Here is an 18,185-nt window from a genome sequence, read left to right as displayed (position 1 = left end):
CCGGTTTACTAGTATGGAAAATAAATAGTAGTGACTGAATATGGGTACAGATATCTCATGCAGTGCAAAAATACATGCGATGATGTTGATATCTGTATGTGTATTGTTTTTTAGCATTTGATTGACATATTGAGAGTGAGGGTCTCACAGAAAATCACTCAAACTGATCCAGTCATTGATTGACAGACTGAACTCAGCTCATTAAACACAACACGTATATCACAAAATGATGTCCAGCTAAAGCTCCTTATTGTGGGTGAGCTGTTGTATTGCAGCATTTTCATTTGGAATGTTTCTTAGAATAAAAAGGACTGACACACACTCTCGACCTGCATGTTCACGGGACAAATTAAAGTTGTTGGAAATGATTTCACCACCAATATATTGCAGCTTTTCAATTTGTATTTAAAGTGACAGTTGTAACACACTGTTAACTTATTACTGGTTTGTTCTCTTTGGTTGTAACAATATAAGTCCCTGCATTTAATTCCCAATCCAACTGAGAAAATTTAAAATTGGAAACAGATCATGTAGAATCTTTCTTTGGTCATCATCTGTGCTCATGCAGCATGCTCTGAAAAGCCATAAAATGCATTGTTGTTTCATCAGGGATTTTATCTGTGAATGACTGAATGATGATGTCTGCTGTTGCTTTGTAATGCTCGACTCCCACCATTAAAAATAATCTCAAGATTTTAGGATTCCTCTTTTATTCATCAATATAGTGTATGATATAAAGACATAAATAGAGTCAGTGCTAAAGTTGAGCCAGTAGAACAAAGCTTCTCACAGAAGGAAAACCTTCAGTCAGGATGGCGCGAGCATAGATTGTGGTAAATCATTAAAACATTTGTCTCATTTCTTCAGTTGCCCTGTTATAGGACATGTTTAAGGAGTGACATCGGATTACTAAAGTAACAACTTCGCCTCAGTCTTGTTTGTGGTAAGAAATATCACACTAGTAAAGTACCAGACATTCGAGAGGAGTGATCTGAGAGTGTTGATTCTGGTGATTCTGCAGCCCGTTATTGTACAGTATATAAATAAATAATAAAAGTGTTATTCATTTATTATAGTGCAGTACATAATGATACCTTTCACTGTTATTAGTGGTTGGATTAAAGCGTATCCTAATGTGGAGCCTCACACACATTTCTTTCTGTAATGTAAAACTAAAAGTACTGTGCCTGTGTGGTTCTGCTTGGAACTCCAGTATAGATTTAAAGAAGGTCTCAAGTAGCTTACAGTGGGTGAGTAGCTAAAATGTTCTCTCCACTACTGGGAATGTTTTACTCTGTGTGTGAAATGAGACTAAAGAAAGTCCATGAAGAAAAAAGGAAAATAAAAGAGGTAGTGGCTGAGAAGCCGCTGCAAATCTCGCGATATTGTCCGTGAGCAGCCACCGGCAGTGGAGACACGGCAGCGACGGAGCCCCGCGCTGTGTCTCTACCTGTCCCACAGCTCCCAGTGGAGAGTGGAGAACTGGACTACATCCTGCTGGAGGGCTCAGGTTGATCAGGTCACATGAAGAGTTTTTCCGGCTATGGACGGTTCTCCAGCAGCACTGTATACCGAGGGGCTGGACGCAGCGGCTCCTTCCGTCCGGGGACCCGACGGAAGCTGCGGCTCCTGCCTGAAGCGTGTCGGGAGCTTCCTCGCTCCTCAGTACCGGACTGAGATGGTGCAGCTGTTCAAGCTGGCGGGACCAGTGGTGAGGATGCTGTACAGGGCTGGGTGGTGGTGCAACAAGTATCTTTACTTTACTCACTGAGTAATGTTCAGCTATAAGTAAAACGACTGCATTCCCAAGTTACAGTACAAACATATACATAAGTAAACATATACCAGTTAATAGTAGGAAATAAAAGTATACTTATGCAGAAAGACCCATTTCACATCAAAACATTTACAATAAAATCATTGGATTATAAGCATTGATGTATTTATTGATGTGTTCACCACTTTAATATTGCAGATGGTAATGATTGAGTCTATGCTGTTCTTCTGATCAATGTAATAATTAGGATTTGAAGTACTTTACACAGTGTTGAGCAGCTTGTGAGTAAAATCACATTGTTCATGTTTAATAAGTAAAGTTACGGCTCATAACACTGGTTTAAAAAAAAAAAAAAAAAAAGTAACTATGCTTATCAAAAAGAAATAATGAAGTAAAACTGTGATATTTGTCTTGGAAGTAAGTCAGAAGTAAGTAATGTTCTCAAGTTAAGTAGAAGTACCTTAAAATTGTACTTAACTAAAGGTTGTATAAAGTGAAAGTGAAACTTCGGACACTCCAGTACTGAACTGATTTTGCCGAGGCTGTAGTTTTTAAATTATGAAGTGGTAGTACTTGTACATACTCTACTGCATAAAGCAGTGAAGGTAGTAAAAATATCTGAAACCATTTCCTCTGTTTATTTGAAACAAAGGGGAAGTGTTAGTTTAGTAGCTCTTAGGTTACAGCTCAAAGCTTTTTCTTGTAGGATTTTACGCGTGGTGGTTTGAACAGTTATTGTGTTTAATTGTGTTTCAAATATTGTTGAAGAACTAACAGGCTTCACGTTTTCTTAATGTCTGGAGATTATCGTGCTTGTTTTCCAGGTCATTTCCCAGTTGATGGTCTTCATGATTAGTATCGTCAGCATTGTGTTCTGTGGTCACTTGGGAAAAACAGAACTTGCAGGAGTATCTTTAGCTGCTGCGGTGAGAGGACATGCTATCTCTGCTCATGCTATATCTGCCCTGTTGTTGTACTTGCATAAGCTTTGCATGGATTTTATTTTTCTTATTGATCAAAAATCATTTTTCTTTTTCATTTACAGGTAGTTAACATCAGCGGCGTTTCTATTGGCACTGGTTTGTCAACAGCTTTTGACACCCTCATATCTCAGGTAGCGTCTTAGAGCTTTTGTTACAGGTTTGTTGTTTTGGCCTCGTCTTTCCCCCTGCTCAGAGATGGGGTTTCTAACTCCACATGTTCATCTGTCTACCTGATTCATGCAGACGTATGGGAGCGGTAACTTGAAGCGCGTTGGCGTGATTCTCCAGAGGGGGATTCTCATTCTGCTGCTGGCCTGTTTCCCCTGCTGGGCCGTCCTGATCAACACTGAACCTCTGCTGCTTGCTGTCAAACAGAGCCCAGAGGTCGCCAGGTCAGTCTTGGTGGAGCAGAGTGGAGTAGAATAGAACTTTATTTGTCATTGTACAAGTACAACAAAACTATATAGATGATGGAGTTAGCTTCACTCTGTCCCTATGACTTGTTATATCTTTTGTTTTATCATTGTGAGCCATTATTTTCATAAATAAGCGATGAATAGTAGAAAAGACATGACTCAACTTGTAGTGCCACAGCAATCCAGAGACATACAGAGACAGACAACCTTTCACACTCACAGTCACAGCTATGGGCAAGTTAGAGTCACCAATTAACCTAACTTAGAGGTTAGAGAAAGCTTGAGTACCCAGAGGGAACACACAGGCACAGGGAGAACATGCAAAGTCCACACAGAAACGCACCCTGTGGACCTGATTCAAACCAGGGTCACATCAAATTACTTTAATGTGTAGACTCCAGGTATTTTAGCACATGACTCCAGTTAGCTTTTTTTAGGTCATTGTTGAGTCTGGTTCCTCTCAAGGTTTCTTCCTGTTGCCTTTTCAGGGAGTTTTTCTTGCCACCGTCGCCCTCGGGTTGCTCATCAGGGACAATCTGATTATTATGATTCATACACATACACTGTTCATGTAAACTTGTAACGCTGCTTTGCGACAATGTCAATTGTAAAAAGCGCTATAAAAATAAATTGAATTGAATTATTTCACATACTTTTTCCACTAGCACTACAAGGTTTTTATGGTTGTTAGCAAAGATGACATAAAAGGTCAGATTTTTTTTTGTTGTTGTTATTATTTTAGGTAATTTTATATTTGTTAATACTTTTGACACATTTTATGACAAATGAGTGCAGAAACAAATTACTTCTTCTACTTCAGAGTTTTTCCTGTCACTGTACGTACCTGTTTTGTCTTTATTCTCCCCAGTCTTTCCCAGTTGTATGTGAAGATCTTCATGCCTGCTCTGCCAGTGAGTATGATCCATTTTGTTTTTCTTCCCATACTAAGTCATCTGTTCAGCCTAAATGAAATAACCAAATGGGAAACCCTCTTTTGATTCCTGATTTATTTATGTCTGTTTTTTTTATAACTGGTGTCTGTTTTTCTTCTTCAGGCCACTTTTATGTACCAGCTAGAAGGGAAGTATCTTCAAAATCAAGTAGAGTCTCTTAACATAAGGCTACTAATGTTAAATTTAATAAGGACTAAGCCATAATTATAAAGATCTAAGTTAAAACTGACATGAACCTGTGCTGTGGTTTACAGGGAGTTATGTGGCCTCAGGTTATAACTGGTGTGGTTGGAAATGTCCTTAATGCAATGATCAACTACATATTCGTTTATGTTTTGGATTGGGGTGTTGCGTAAGTTGTACATATTTTTATTATGAAGAATAATTGTTATTGCACTAAAGTCCACTAAAATGTGGACTGCTGTCCAGATATATGTTCTTAATCAGTTCATTCATGAGTGAACATTGTAATAACATTCCCTCTAGACATTCCTGAGATATAGCATTTACAACATGGGACACTTGTGAGGTCACAGTGACCTTGACCTTTGACATTTGTCCACCAGAATCTAATCTAAGTCCAAGTGGATGTTTTTTGCAAATTTTGATGAGAAGAGGACATGGATGTAGACCCAAAAACATAATCCCTCGCACACAGCTGTTCCGGGAGTGACAGCATAATACTGAATGATTCTGTTTAGCCTCAGCTTACCTGCTATGGTGTTTATCATAGCATGCTGCTAAGATAAACACCCGCATATAAAATCACTAAACACTCCAACCTTTGACCCAGTTAACCTAATTTGATTTATCTATCAATCAAAATCCATTCTGCTCATCTTCTAATGCTCACATAACTGAACTGAAAACTAAACACATGTTGACATTTAAAATGCTAAATACTTCATATCTAATATTAGTATTTTGCTAAGCTTATGTTTGCTTGATGCTGAGTACAGCAACAGTGCTATTTTTGGCTAAATAATAATCTTAATAATCTGAATTACTTAAGATAAAAATTTATCTTAGTTATGATAAGCCTTGATGTTATGTTATGTTGAGTTTTACAGTGAAAACAGCCATTTAGACAACTCTCAACTGATGTGTGGTTTCTCTTCTCTTCCTTGGTACTGTTAAAGTGGATCTGCAGCAGCCAATGCAGTCTCACAGTATTTGCTGGTTTTGATCTTAAACGTTTATATCTTCTGGAGGGGTTTGCACAAGGCCACATGGGCAGGTCAGTTCTCTTCCCGATGTTGAGCTCAACATGACTAAGTTCATACTGCAGCAACTGTTTTATTCTATTCAGTCTCTTGCTGTAATTTGTGCTAAATATTTTATTGCAGTTACACAACTACAAACCTTTGGCCCACAGGTTGGTCGCTGGACTGTCTGCAGGAGTGGGGTCTGTTTGTCAAACTGGCCATTCCCAGCATGCTCATGCTTTGTCTGTCATGGTGGATATTCGAAATAGGAGGATTGCTGGCAGGACTGATAAATGAGGTTGAACTGGGAGCTCAGTCCATAGTGTACCAGCTTTGCATCACTGCTTACATGGTAATTCCATTTTTTCTGCATAGTAGTTAGGCAGGCTAACAGTGTGTTGGTGGTTGACTCAGAAAAATAACTAGAGTCTATTTCAGTGAGATTTGTAGATTCTTGTTGACTGCTGGCTCTAACTTCCTATAGTGTATGTCAAACAGACATGTTAGCAGTGTCATTCTTCTCATCTAACGCTTGTCAAGAAAGCAAATAAACATAGTTCTCAAAATGTCAAATGAATTCTTTCAAGATCTAAAATAACAAATTTCATGTCTAATTCTTATGTCATTTTCTTCCAAAGTTCCCAATGGGATTCTCTGTTGCTGCCAGTGTACGGGTTGGGAATGCTCTCGGGGCAGGAAACCCAAAGCAAGCCAAGCTGTCTTGCAAAGTCCCCATCATTTGTGCATGTAAGAACCAGTGTATTCAGTACATGTACAATATCTTACATGACACTTGTTACATTCATACAAACATTAAACATTCAATGGTAAATATGATACATGGTAGTGCGTGACAAAACGTTGAATCATGGAATATTCTTATAAATTAAATATATGATTTATATATATATATATATATATATTATAATGGTTGCTCTCCTGTTTTTTGTGCTGATGGCTTCTGTGGTGGTTTAAATGAGCACACTGTTCTGCATGCACTGTTCAACTCTATTAACAGAATCAGCACTTTTTCTTTCTGTCTGTCTTTCTTTCATCCAACACAGTCGTAGTTGCATGTTTTGTTGGAGCTACTCTTAGCATCACCAGAAATGTAATTGGATACATTTTCACCTCAGATCAGTGAGTATACAATTTGAATCACTAACTCTCACACCTTGACCTTTGTATATATATATGTAGTTGTTGTCCATGTGCCATACCAGCTTGGTTACGTAATTCCATTCAGGCTGTTGGAGATTAATCAAGTTTGTGCTGGTTCACTAACACTGGCCTGTGGTTGTTTAACGAGTCTCAGTTATGTTTAACAGGTTTCTTGATTCATTAGTAGTGATGCTGAATGAACACAGTGAAGCTTCCTCCATGTTGCCGCAGCCTGGCAAATACACCCATTTCATTTCTATTACCAGAGTGAATCCAGTGGTCTGCAAAATCATTCAACAACAGTATATTATTGCTGCTCAGAGTTTTACAAACTGGGTTGTATTTATCATCAATTGTCCCGTTATACAGGTATGTCACAAAAGAAGTGTGAACACAGTTTGTATCTCACTAAAATCTATATCTGCATCTCTTCTTAGAGACATTCTCAAGAGGGTTGCCGACGTCATGCTCATATTCGGGTTCATGCATGTTGGTGATGCCACAGCAGTGAGAAGCACTTCCCAATTAAAACTTCAATGCATGCAGTCGCGCATTTTTAGACCAATTGAAATCCCCAGAGCGTGATTTGACCAAATGTCCACAGGGTGTTGCTGCAGGTGTCCTCAGAGGAGCAGGAAAGCAGTTTGTTGGTGCTCTGTGTAATTTGGTGGGATTCTACCTCATTGGTTTCCCCATCGGTGTGTCCCTGATGTTTGCAGCAAACATGGGCATTGTAGGTAAGACCCATCTGAGGTGCATCGGTGTGTCTCGTGCCTGCTTCATGTCACCTAACATCCATCCATTATAAGTCTTTTTCCTTATTTCTGTAATAGGACTGTGGACAGGCCTCATCATTTGTGTATCACTGCAGGCGATTTTTTTCATCGCATTCTTGTGCAAACTTGATTGGACAAAGGCTGCTGAAGAGGTGCGTGACCACATCAGTTACATGAAACTGAACTCCAGGTGCCGACTTTGTCTTGAAACGTATGTGAAAGTTATGAGTGACTGTCCCTGTTACCTCCAATCAGGCTCTTGTGAGGGCAGGAGTCCAGATCACAAAAGAGAGGGTCACGTTGAAACACCCTGGTGAGTAAGAACACCTGCTTGCTTTCTGTTCCTTGGGTACATTAATTACATAGTGCATTTCTGCTGAGATGATAGTCTCTTCTGACCTTTTACTGTTAATGATAAACCTGCCTTCTCAATCTCTGCTTCAAACCTCTAGCGTCAAATGATAACCAGGCCCTGGTCCAGATGCTTGTGGCTGTGTCCAGCTCTGTGAGTTCTGAGCAAAGTGACAGCGATCTAGATGCGTTGGGTTCAAACACTGAAGTAATCACTACCACCACAGTGGGAGATGTTCTGTCAGTAAAGCAGCTGGTTTTACGGCGTGGCATAGCGTTGCTAATCATGGCTGTTATCCTTTTCTCTGGAATCATCTGCAGCAACCGGCTAGTGAAATTGTTCAAATGACTGATGAGTCACTTTCTTTCTAGCTCTACACTTTTTGCACTATTATGTGACGTCACTTCATTGGACAAGTGCTTGTGGAGACACATTGGGCTTTATTCACCTTTTTATAGACTGATCAGTGTATACTGTACGCAATAGTACTCCCCAAGACCTGCAAGCACACTTACGTGTAAGTAGAGTTTCCATTTAATGTCATTTTTCTAGATTTTAAAGCCACAGGTTTGTAAATAGTTACTGGGCTGCACATAATGGAACAAACTTCCAGATGAGCTGGGAAACCTTTTTATCATACCCCAAAGCAAATAAAGAAAACAACATATGAATGTTATGTTTGAAAAACATTTTTATATGTAAACAATAAAAGGTCTTTAATTTCTTTTGCCTTCTATGTTGACTACTGTATTTATTGTCCATTATTGTGTTTTAACATATTAAATATGTCATACAAATATATTATATATTAGAAAGTGTAAGTCAGAAGAAGCCTATTTGTTAGTAAGAGCTCATGAACCTCCAAACCACTACACAGAGAACTGTGACATACCTGTGTGCTTTCAAGTGCACTTAATAGATTAATACACGAATCTACTGGAAATAAACTGTTCTGTTTTTTTCTGCAGCAAAGATAACATTGACACTATAAGCAGAACAGGGCTGAGGTAGAGAGTCGGGGCTCTGGGTTCTTGCCCAGTTGAAATGCTTGAGTATGGGAGCTCTCACTACTATGTCCTCACCTCAAACCGAGCACCTGAATGCAACACCAGGTTGAACCAATGGCAGTGACGCCCCTAAAAAGCGGCACGCGGGGCCTGGCCGCGAGGACGCTCCTCCGCTTACGTCACGTGGTGCCCAAGTTTAAAGCCCCTCGTGAGACACATGTTGTCAACATGCAGCAGGAGAAGCTGGGACTGACAGACCCACGCTCTGACTCATCATGGAGAATTCAGATAAAAACTATATTAAATACTTTGATGGACTGAAAGAAGATCTGAAAGCGGCTTCGTCGGATCAGGGTTCCGGACGAGGACAGGGCTCCTCCCTGAAGAACCTGGTCCCACCCGCGTACCGGAGCGAGCTGCTGCATCTCTTCAAACTAGCCGGACCATGTGGTAAGACCCCGACACTGGCGGATCCTGTGGGGCACACCACGAAATCAGTGCCAGGTCACACTGTGGAATGAAACGTTTACATTTGGAATGGTTTCCTCCCCTGTGTGTGTTTGGTTTGTTTGTTTGTTTGTTTGGTTTATTTAGAAAGACAGAAAGAGTAGGTATTCTCTGTTTTTACCACTGTAAATATTTACTGCTTTGGGATCACTGATGCACATCAATGATTCAGAACAACCACGTTTTTTAGAAGGTGATCAATTAAGAAAAACATTTTTTCTATAATATTCCTATTATTAGTATTATAATTATTAGTACATATATTCGATTCACTTTTGATTTATTTCACCTCTCTTGAGGGACATGACCGAGCGTTTCAGCTGGACTTCATGGCTCCTTTATCTAAGGGACTTCAAATTTACTGTGGGAAAAAAGGAATGGCACTGTTTGAAGTTTTCTGGATTTCTTCAGATGTGAAATGTGATGTGATCTTCACTGAAGTCACAAACATCAACAAACACGATATTTTATATATTTAGGTGATAAAACACAGTCAGTGTCTTACAAAGTAATAGTTGAAAAGTAAGTAAATATTGTTTTATTAACTGGTTGAACCACCTCTCAGCAATAGCCTTAAGCAAATGCTTCCGGTAGACATGCAAAACGTTTTGGAGGAATTTGGGGATTTTATTCCCTGCAGAACTACTTCAGCTCAGCCTTTTTACACCATATGTGGTGCTGGAAATAGCTGAGCCAGTTCAGTCCACAAAATCTGCTGCACTGCAGAGTCAAAGTGACTTTGGCAAAAGTCATGCATATGTGGTATGAACTAATATGAAAACATCATCCTACTGTGAACTATGGTGGAAGGAGCATCATGGTTTGGGGCTGTTTTGCTATAGTAAAATGTATGTAATAAAAAAATAATGGCAACAGTGCTTTAATAACTGGTTAAACTGGTTTAAATGGTTTAAAACTTGTCAATCCGCCTTTAGCAGCAGTAACATCAAGCACGCTTTTCAAGTTCAGCTCAGACTAATTGTTAGGACGTGTGTTAACAGGTCTCTTGAGGTCACTCCACAGCATCTCTGTTGGATTTAGGTCTGGGCTGTGAAGAAGAAAAGAATTACAACAGAAATACCAAAGAAATTAGAGTCGGCATCTAACACTATATAATATTATATAGAGAATTATGCTGTATGTTTGCGTTATTTCTGCAATAGAGACCACCTACTACTACTACTACTACCACCTACTACTACTACTACCACCTACTACTACTACTACTACTACTACTACCACCTACTACTACTACTACTACTACCACCTACTACTACTACTACTACCACCTACTACTACTACTACTACTACCACCTACTACTACTACGACCGACGACTACGACTACGACTACTACTACTACTACCACCGACGACTACTACTATACCTACTACTAATACCACCTACTACTACTACTACACCTACTACTATCTACTACCTACTACTACTACTACTACCACATACTACTACTACCACATACTACTACTACCACCTACTACTACTACTACTACTACTACTACTACCACCTACTACTACTACTACTACTACTACTACCACCTACTACTACTACCACCTACGCTACTACAGTGAAACTATGGGCCTACTTTGTTGTCAATTAGAATCAGAGGTGATGAGCTGGTTACCTACAAAACGAGCCTCATTGTTACACATTGATTGTAAAATCACCCGTAAAGACGCTTTCTACCCCAAGAACACACAATGTTCCTGAGAGTCTTCACTATTCTACAGTTCTTCCTGTTTATAAGATTTGTATTTGTATAAATACTGTGTGGAATTTGTGTGAAATTATTATTATTATTATTAAATTAACTGTATTGTGTTTGGTGTCCAGGTCATTTCCCAGGCCATGGTCTTTATGATCAGCTTTGTCAGCATGGTGTTCTGTGGTCACATGGGAAAAACGGAACTTGCAGGAGTATCCTTGGCAATTGCAGTGAGGGCACATTAAATATAAAAATTAGTATAGTCCTTAGGTTTGACCTGTTGCTCAGTGTGTATGCTTTTCTCTGAATTATGAGAGGTGTTGTCTCATTTCAGATTGTGAACGTGACTGGTGTTTCCATTGGCACTGGATTGTCTTTAACTTGTGATACCCTCATATCTCAGGTAGGTTCCTCACCGGAGGCTGTTCTTTTCATGTGTTTATCTAACCAAGACAAACACAAGCACAACAGCTTGGCTTCCCAGGCTGTCCTGGGTTCTCCGACAAATCAGCGACTCAACAATGAGCTTATGTATCAAGTTAGTTTTCTTTGTCCAGTCACACTCTTGGATACTGGTGGGATTTGGTGTTCTCCAGCTCTGCTTATTTAAGTTTCTGTCCACTTGTTTCATGCAGACATATGGGAGCGGTAACTTGAAGCGCGTTGGTGTGATTCTCCAGAGGGGGATTCTCATTCTGCTGCTGGCCTGTTTCCCCTGCTGGGCCGTCCTGATCAACACTGAACCTCTGCTGCTTGCTGTCAAACAGAGCCCAGAGGTCGCCAGGTCAGTCTTTTTCCCCCAAAAAACAGACCTGTAGCATAAGTGAATTTTAATTTTTGCAAGCAGCTCTACATCAAACCTGCATTAACTCTGTTTTAGTTTTTCCAACCACATGGGCTCAGTAGAAACAAGCTGTAAGCATTACACCAGTACACCATTTCATACTGTTAGTCTACAACTCCAGAAGATACACAGCAACAGTATCATCAACATAGAGTTGTATTTCACTTCACCTGAGTGTAAGGTTCATTCTGCTTTTAGCTCTGGTTTGGTCTCCATCAACTGTTGAGGCAAATATCTACTTATTTTTCTCTTAAGTGCTCAACCCATACATTTTTACACAACTAAACTGCAAATGCAGGTATGTTTTTGTAGGGTACAGATTGTTATTGCAACCAGATGATCTTTTAACCCTAGCCCTAACACAATGAGGGTATGTTGACAATTAGTGTGAATGAAAAGTCACTTCACAACAATATATTTATGAACCAAACCACAGTCTTTCTCTAAACTTAACCAAAGTGCTTTTGTTGCCCAGGAATCAAACTGCTCAATATTACTTTATGGACAAATACCATCAAAATCTCAGACCTGTTTTTATGCAGGTACTGTTGGTGACAATAAACCTTGGCAATGTTGGTCAGTTTTATTGAGAAATCTCAAATACCAATGACTCATACACTTCAATTTTACATGTAAAATCATATGTCTCAGTGCCACAATGTGATATGCAGACACTGTTCTATTTTGTCTTTCCCCATGAAGTCTCTCCCAGCTGTACGTGAAGATCTTCATGCCCGCCTTGCCGGTGAGTCAATTGTAGCGATGTATTCAGTAGGTACAGAGCTTTTCAGACACTTGGATGCATTAACATAAGGTATTTTATTTGGAAACTGATGATGACCGACAGTATGAACAAGTTATCTCGTACCCTCACCCTCTCTCCTCCTGCAGGCCACTTTTATGTACCAGCTGCAAGGGCGGTATCTTCAAAATCAGGTAACACTTTATTTCACCTTCTCAAACTTTCTAGACACAAGGCTAATGATAAGAAAGTTAGTAACAGGTTAAACACAAATGAATGCTGAGCCAAGGTTGTGCTGCGGTTTCCAGGGCATTATATGGCCTCAGGTTATAACAGGGGCGATTGGAAATGTCCTCAATGCAGTCATCAACTACGTCTTCCTCTTTCCCCTGGATTTGGGCGTAGCGTAAGTTTTACTACCTCACTACTATTTTGAATTGTAATGGTGGTCAGTCAAATCAGCGAGATGACACATGTATACATTTAGTCTGAGCTGTCACTTAGTCTTAGTGCATCATATCACTCTACACACTATTATTGTAAAGTATGGAGAATTTCAATAATCATCTTCTGGTCTCTAAATGTATATTTCTTTCTAAGTGGATCAGCAGCAGCCAACGTCATCTCTCAGTATGTGCTGGCTGTGGTCTTATACATTTACATCTGCTGGAGGGGTCTGCACAAGGCCACATGGGGAGGTAAGAGCCTGTTTTTTTTTTTTTATTATTTCTACAGTTTTCATTTTTTGATTCTGTCCAGTCATTTCATCCAACAGTAGTTGTCCATTATAAATGTTGCTGTGTGTAATATTTGACAGATTTAGTAACACTGTAACTGTATAATGCAGTGTTAAAGTGTTAAAGTCCCATCATTTTTCAGTTGGCCATTACACAACATTAGCAATAATTTCCAGCAGCTCCGGTCTTTTTATGTCTTTAATAATAATGATATAATAACTTTATTGATCCCCTTGGGGAACTTTACTCAGCGTGTTGACTTTTAGCACAAGCTTGAACCTGTTTCATAATTTCTAAAACCTGCCGTATTTCAATAATTCTAAATATGAAGTCTGTCACACATAGATCTCACCAGCACTGAACTAACATTGCTACATTAAAGGCTACACGTGCCTAACATGTGGACCTCTGACCCACAGGCTGGTCACTCGACTGTCTGCAGGAGTGGGGACCCTTTGTCCAGTTGGCCATTCCCAGCATGCTCATGCTTTGCCTGGAGTGGTGGATGTTTGAAGTGGGAGGAGTTCTGGCTGGTGTGATTAGTGAAGCTGAGCTGGGAGCTCAGTCTATAGTGTATCAGTTGGCCGTTGTAGCTTACATGGTAATTATGATTGTAATTACAGTTAAGGAAAAGTAACTTAATGCACTCTTGGTTATTACTTATCTATTTTTTCCACAGTTCCCACTAGGAATCTCTGCTGCTGCCAGTGTACGAGTTGGGAACGCTCTGGGTGCAGGAAACGTAGAACAGGCTAAGCTTTCGTGCAAAGTGCCCATCATCTGTGCCTGTAAGAGCCAACGCACACACTGCTAATGCAAGTTTCACAGGATGTCTTTTGTATGTGATTTTCTGAAATGTCATTCATTATTTCACATATTGCAGCTTTAATTGATCAAAAAGCACTCTGACCCTAGTTAGTGTGTGTGTGTGTGTGTGTGTGTGTGTGTGTGTGTGTGTGTGTGTGTGTGTGTGTGTGTGTGTGTGTGTGTGTGTGTGTGTTTTAACTTTTGTTACTATTTGTTATTAACCTGTTCTACCTTTTGTTTCTTTCACTTGTTGCAGTCATAATTTCATGCATTGTCGGAGCTAGTTTCAGCTCGGCTAGAAAAGTCATTGGATACATTTTCACCAAAGAGCAGTGAGTAAAGTCTCACAGTAATATTTGAATGTTTTTACACAGCACGCTCAGTTTCAAATTGCTCTCCAGTTTTATATTGACTACGTTCATCCTCTTCCTGGTCACTCACAAACTCCTTGATGCCAAAACCAACACTGCTAAGACAGTTATTCATCCATCTGAAACCAAGTTTCCAATCTGTTGGCCAGTTGGTTACATTTTAAAGTCTGCCTAGGCTTTCCTAGTTTAATTGGACATGTAACGTTCAGTCTGAAATACTGCACTTTTAATAAACACAAACAATTATCCTGTCAATTTGTGTGGGACGGTCACTGAAGTACTGTTAATATACAGTATGTTTCTTTTTAAATTGTGACGTACGATAAAAAGTGTCTTATTATATTTGCATGTATCGGTGAGTTGAAATATTTGAACAAGTAGAAATGTGTTGTACTCTCTGTCTGGTTGTCTTTTAGAGAGATCTTGGACAGGGTTGCTGACGTCATGTTTATATTTGGCTTCATGCATGTTGCCGACGGCATCGCGGTGAGAAACTATTTCACCGACATGTTTTGCGCATTTCGGACGAGATGCTGAGAAACATAGAGTTTTGATCAGATGTGCTTGGTGTCAACAGGGCGTAACTGGGGGTGTCCTCAGAGGAGCAGGGAAACAGTTGATCGGTGCTCTGTGTAACTTGGTGGGATACTACTTCATTGGCTTTCCTATCGGTGTGTCCCTCATGTTTGCATTGAACATGGGTATTGTAGGTAAGGAGAGACTAATACTGGTACTGCCTGTTAGCTACCATTCAGGAAACTGTTAGTCCACTAAATGTCTTCTTTCATCTCTGTGATAGGACTGTGGACTGGACTTTCCATTTGTGTGCTAATGCAGTCGGTTTTCTTCGTCACATATTTGTGGAAGCTCGATTGGAAAAAGGCGGCAGAAGAGGTGCACACCATCCCCTTGAGCAGTCACAATGTTACTTGTTGGTCATTTTACAATTTGTCTTGAAATGAATTTGAAGTTAAAACATTGTATTAACAACTGTCCTCACGTCTGTAATCAGGCTCTTGTGAGAGCAGGAGTGAAGATAAAAGATGAAAACGAGATGGTGGGCATGGAAAATATGGGTAAGCACCAACACGCTGATTAGAACATCCCTTGTGTTGCACTATTTGTTAACACTAAAGGTTCTCCCTCAAACCTCTAGACTCAAATCAGAACCAGGGCCAGGACGGCACTACTGCATCCAAAAGTGAAAACACTGGGGAGGATCACACAGAGCTGGAGGTGCATCTTCCTGCCATGAATAAATCTACGACCACGACAGTGGGAGATGTTCTTTCAGTAACACAGCTGGTTTTGCGACGTGGTCTGACTTTCCTGGTCATGGTTGTCATCCTTGTCGCTGGAATCTTGCTCAGTGACTTCTTCATCAGGCTGCAGAAATGAGTCGTCCAGTGGCACAAACCAGGCAGTGGTTGTAAAGTTTAATTATTTAACGTTGCTTTTGGTTTTATATTTATACACAGTTGCCTTGTAGTATAAATGGGATAAGTTTATCTGTACTGTTGATCCCACTGAGAATCAACATGCATTTGCAGCTTTTTGCAGCCTTTAGCGTAGCTGCTCAGTGACAGAGGTGTATTAGATAAGTCGTCAACAAGTAGCAAGCCAAAGAGACCCAGATATTTGTGTGGAGAGAGCAGACCAAACCAGTGCAGAAAGATAAATGATTAAAACATGCACTTCTGGACTCAAGAGGGGAGGGGAGCCTGCATTCTTTATTTGTACTGTTTATAGTGAATGTGTGAGTACACTGAGGCGGGCGTCTCTGTCTATGACAAAAGCTGATGTCGTATTTCACGTTTCACATTATTTTAGTTTTTTTTTTTTTTTTTTTGCACCTTTCATGAACCAGTTCACACATGCCATGTTTACTTCAGCATTCAAACATTATGCCCACCTCACCATAGAAAGCAGCAAGAGTAAAGTACTGTATGTGTTTAAGTCTGTAGAGCGTGGCAGGTCCCTAGTTCAGAAACGAACCCTGAAAAGGGCATTGCCAATCGTTTGGATTTTAGAGTAACGAATTGGATGTAATTACATTTGTATCCGCTTGAAGGGTTTTTTTAGTTGGAGCGCATACAAATGCTGACAGAAGGGGGGCAGCTGAGAGTCGTTGTCAGACTATATGAGCTCTGGACCATTTGGTCATAAAAGGTTAATTGTTATAAGGTCTAAACCTTTAGTCTAGGTGACATTTAAGGCTATGTTGCTCTTTGTATCTTAGTCTCTCTGTACTTAAGTTTTATTTAAAAGTACAATTGTAAGAAAATGTGTATTTTAAACAATGTTCTGCAGAGGTCTAGGCCTCACTTGTTTGACAGATTCTAAAAAGTGAAAGTTATGTCAAAAATATATAGTATTTTCTAAAAATAACTGCAAAAATAACTAATGCTGTGAAATACATGTAATGGAGTAAAATGTTTCCTGGATTGTAATATAGAGGAAAACTGCAACTAACATTCAATGGAAATGCTACAGTAAAGTATTTAAATACTTCTACTATCTATTTACTATGGCACGAAATGTACTTATTGTTCCACCTCTGCTCTGTGTGTAGTGCACATGATCAATAGTATGGTTTTTCTCTTTTTGGGTCACGTGGGGGTTTAGTATGTGCATCCACTCTTGCTGCTGGTGTGTTCTTGCTTGCAGACATCTACCAGTGTTTATTTTATATTTCATTGTCAGTCTTACTGCCAAAATACAGGAATAAACTTAAATTCAGCTACACCAAAGATGTTTGTTAGCTGTGTGTTGAGATTTGTCTCTATGATGAATAATATTGTTATCAATGCTGTTTTCTCAATATAAATAAATACTTACATGATTTATGTCAAGGTGTTGACTGTGCATGTTTGTGTTCACAGTTGCACATTATGAATCTTACACGTTACAGAATCTTATACGATACAGAAAACTGCATCATAGTTTGAAAACGATAAAATAAACAGAACCAGGGTGACAGCGGATCACAGGGTGAAAATCTTTCCCAAAAAATACTAAACCATCAAATAACAAAGAAAAATGTCTTTAAACTCAAATAATCCTACTTAACATCTTATGGTTGAAGAGAAGTAAAACAAAGTTTCTGAACCTTTCTTCATTAGTAGTGACAGAGGAAGCAGAGGTGAGAGGTTTGTAAGCGTAGCAGTAGCAGTAGTACAGCACTTACAGAAGAGGAGAACTGAAGGAAAGCAGGCCAAAAGTGCAGTAAAGTACATGGCAAATACAACTGAGAATGAGTTTTAGACAGAGCCAAAGAGCAAACACTGGGTCAGCGGGTGGTAATAAAGGCAGATGTAGGCAGCTAGAAGTGCTCCGTGATCCAGGGTCCTGGTGTCGGTTAGTTTCAGAGCGTCCAGCAGAGGATGCTGTTGGCCTCCTCCTGACTGGGAGTTGAAGTTTAATATGTGATTCAGTCTTTGTGATGTAGTGAAGTAGTATTTGTATTTCTTTTCTATACTGTATATATTTTGATTATGGGATGTGAAATGGCCTCAGCAGTTCTCATGATATGACGCATTACAATTGGTTGTTGCAACCAGTGTTAGGAGGTGTTTTAAATTATCCACTGAAAAACTAAAAACCTAAACTCAAAAGTCATTAGCTGTAGTTTTTAACTATTAGATTATTATCCTTTTTGTAATAATGTAAACAGGAGGTTGCTGTTATACTTCTTAAAATGGGCCTTTTGAACTATTTTGTGTCCAAGTAATAATTATTAAACTAGTTGCCAGTATACTGGAGCTACACAACAGCACAGACTGGCATCTCATTCACTGGTATCCCAGGTGTGGCCACTGCTGTCAA

The 18,185-nt window shown here is 39.6% G+C and overlaps 1 protein-coding gene across 3 annotated transcripts; it reads left to right on the top strand.

The window, feature by feature from the left end:
* The first annotated feature begins 1,405 nt into the window (after nt 1-1,405).
* On the top strand, nt 1,406-17,193 carry LOC113162243 (multidrug and toxin extrusion protein 1-like). 3 transcript variants are annotated; one of them, XM_026360280.1, is made up of 16 exons: nt 1,406-1,711; nt 2,602-2,703; nt 2,823-2,891; nt 3,004-3,152; nt 4,045-4,087; nt 12,595-12,639; nt 12,754-12,851; nt 13,046-13,143; nt 13,602-13,783; nt 13,862-13,970; nt 14,246-14,321; nt 14,777-14,846; nt 14,938-15,070; nt 15,160-15,254; nt 15,373-15,436; nt 15,517-17,193. In XM_026360280.1, exons 1-16 carry the CDS (start codon nt 1,544-1,546, stop codon nt 15,756-15,758), a joined length of 1,743 nt encoding a protein of 580 aa, XP_026216065.1. In that variant the 5' UTR covers nt 1,406-1,543; the 3' UTR covers nt 15,759-17,193. The 3 variants fall into 3 exon arrangements, with proteins under 3 accessions (XP_026216065.1, XP_026216064.1, XP_026216066.1); XM_026360279.1 differs by lacking the exons at nt 12,595-12,639; nt 12,754-12,851; nt 13,046-13,143; ... (6 more) ...; nt 15,373-15,436; nt 15,517-17,193 and adding exons at nt 4,232-4,276; nt 4,384-4,481; nt 5,269-5,366; ... (6 more) ...; nt 7,527-7,584; nt 7,724-8,329; XM_026360281.1 differs by lacking the exons at nt 1,406-1,711; nt 2,602-2,703; nt 2,823-2,891; nt 3,004-3,152; nt 4,045-4,087 and adding exons at nt 8,856-9,080; nt 10,988-11,089; nt 11,194-11,262; nt 11,495-11,643; nt 12,406-12,448.
* The last annotated feature ends 992 nt before the right edge of the window (nt 17,194-18,185 follow it).

This window comes from Anabas testudineus, chromosome 1 (assembly GCF_900324465.2).
Source record: "Anabas testudineus chromosome 1, fAnaTes1.2, whole genome shotgun sequence".
Taxonomy (NCBI): domain Eukaryota; kingdom Metazoa; phylum Chordata; class Actinopteri; order Anabantiformes; family Anabantidae; genus Anabas; species Anabas testudineus.
This window is presented reverse-complemented; position numbering and strand designations above follow the sequence as displayed.

Excerpts from the sequence above, each read along its gene's own strand:
- LOC113162243 (XM_026360280.1), top strand. The coding sequence starts at position 1,544 with ATGGACGGTTCTCCAGCAGCACTGTATACCGAGGGGCTGGACGCAGCG. Across the intron at positions 2,892-3,003 it reads TTGACACCCTCATATCTCAG|ACGTATGGGAGCGGTAACTT; the intron begins GTAGCGTCTTAG and ends TGATTCATGCAG. Across the intron at positions 13,784-13,861 it reads TGGCCGTTGTAGCTTACATG|TTCCCACTAGGAATCTCTGC; the intron begins GTAATTATGATT and ends TTTTTTCCACAG.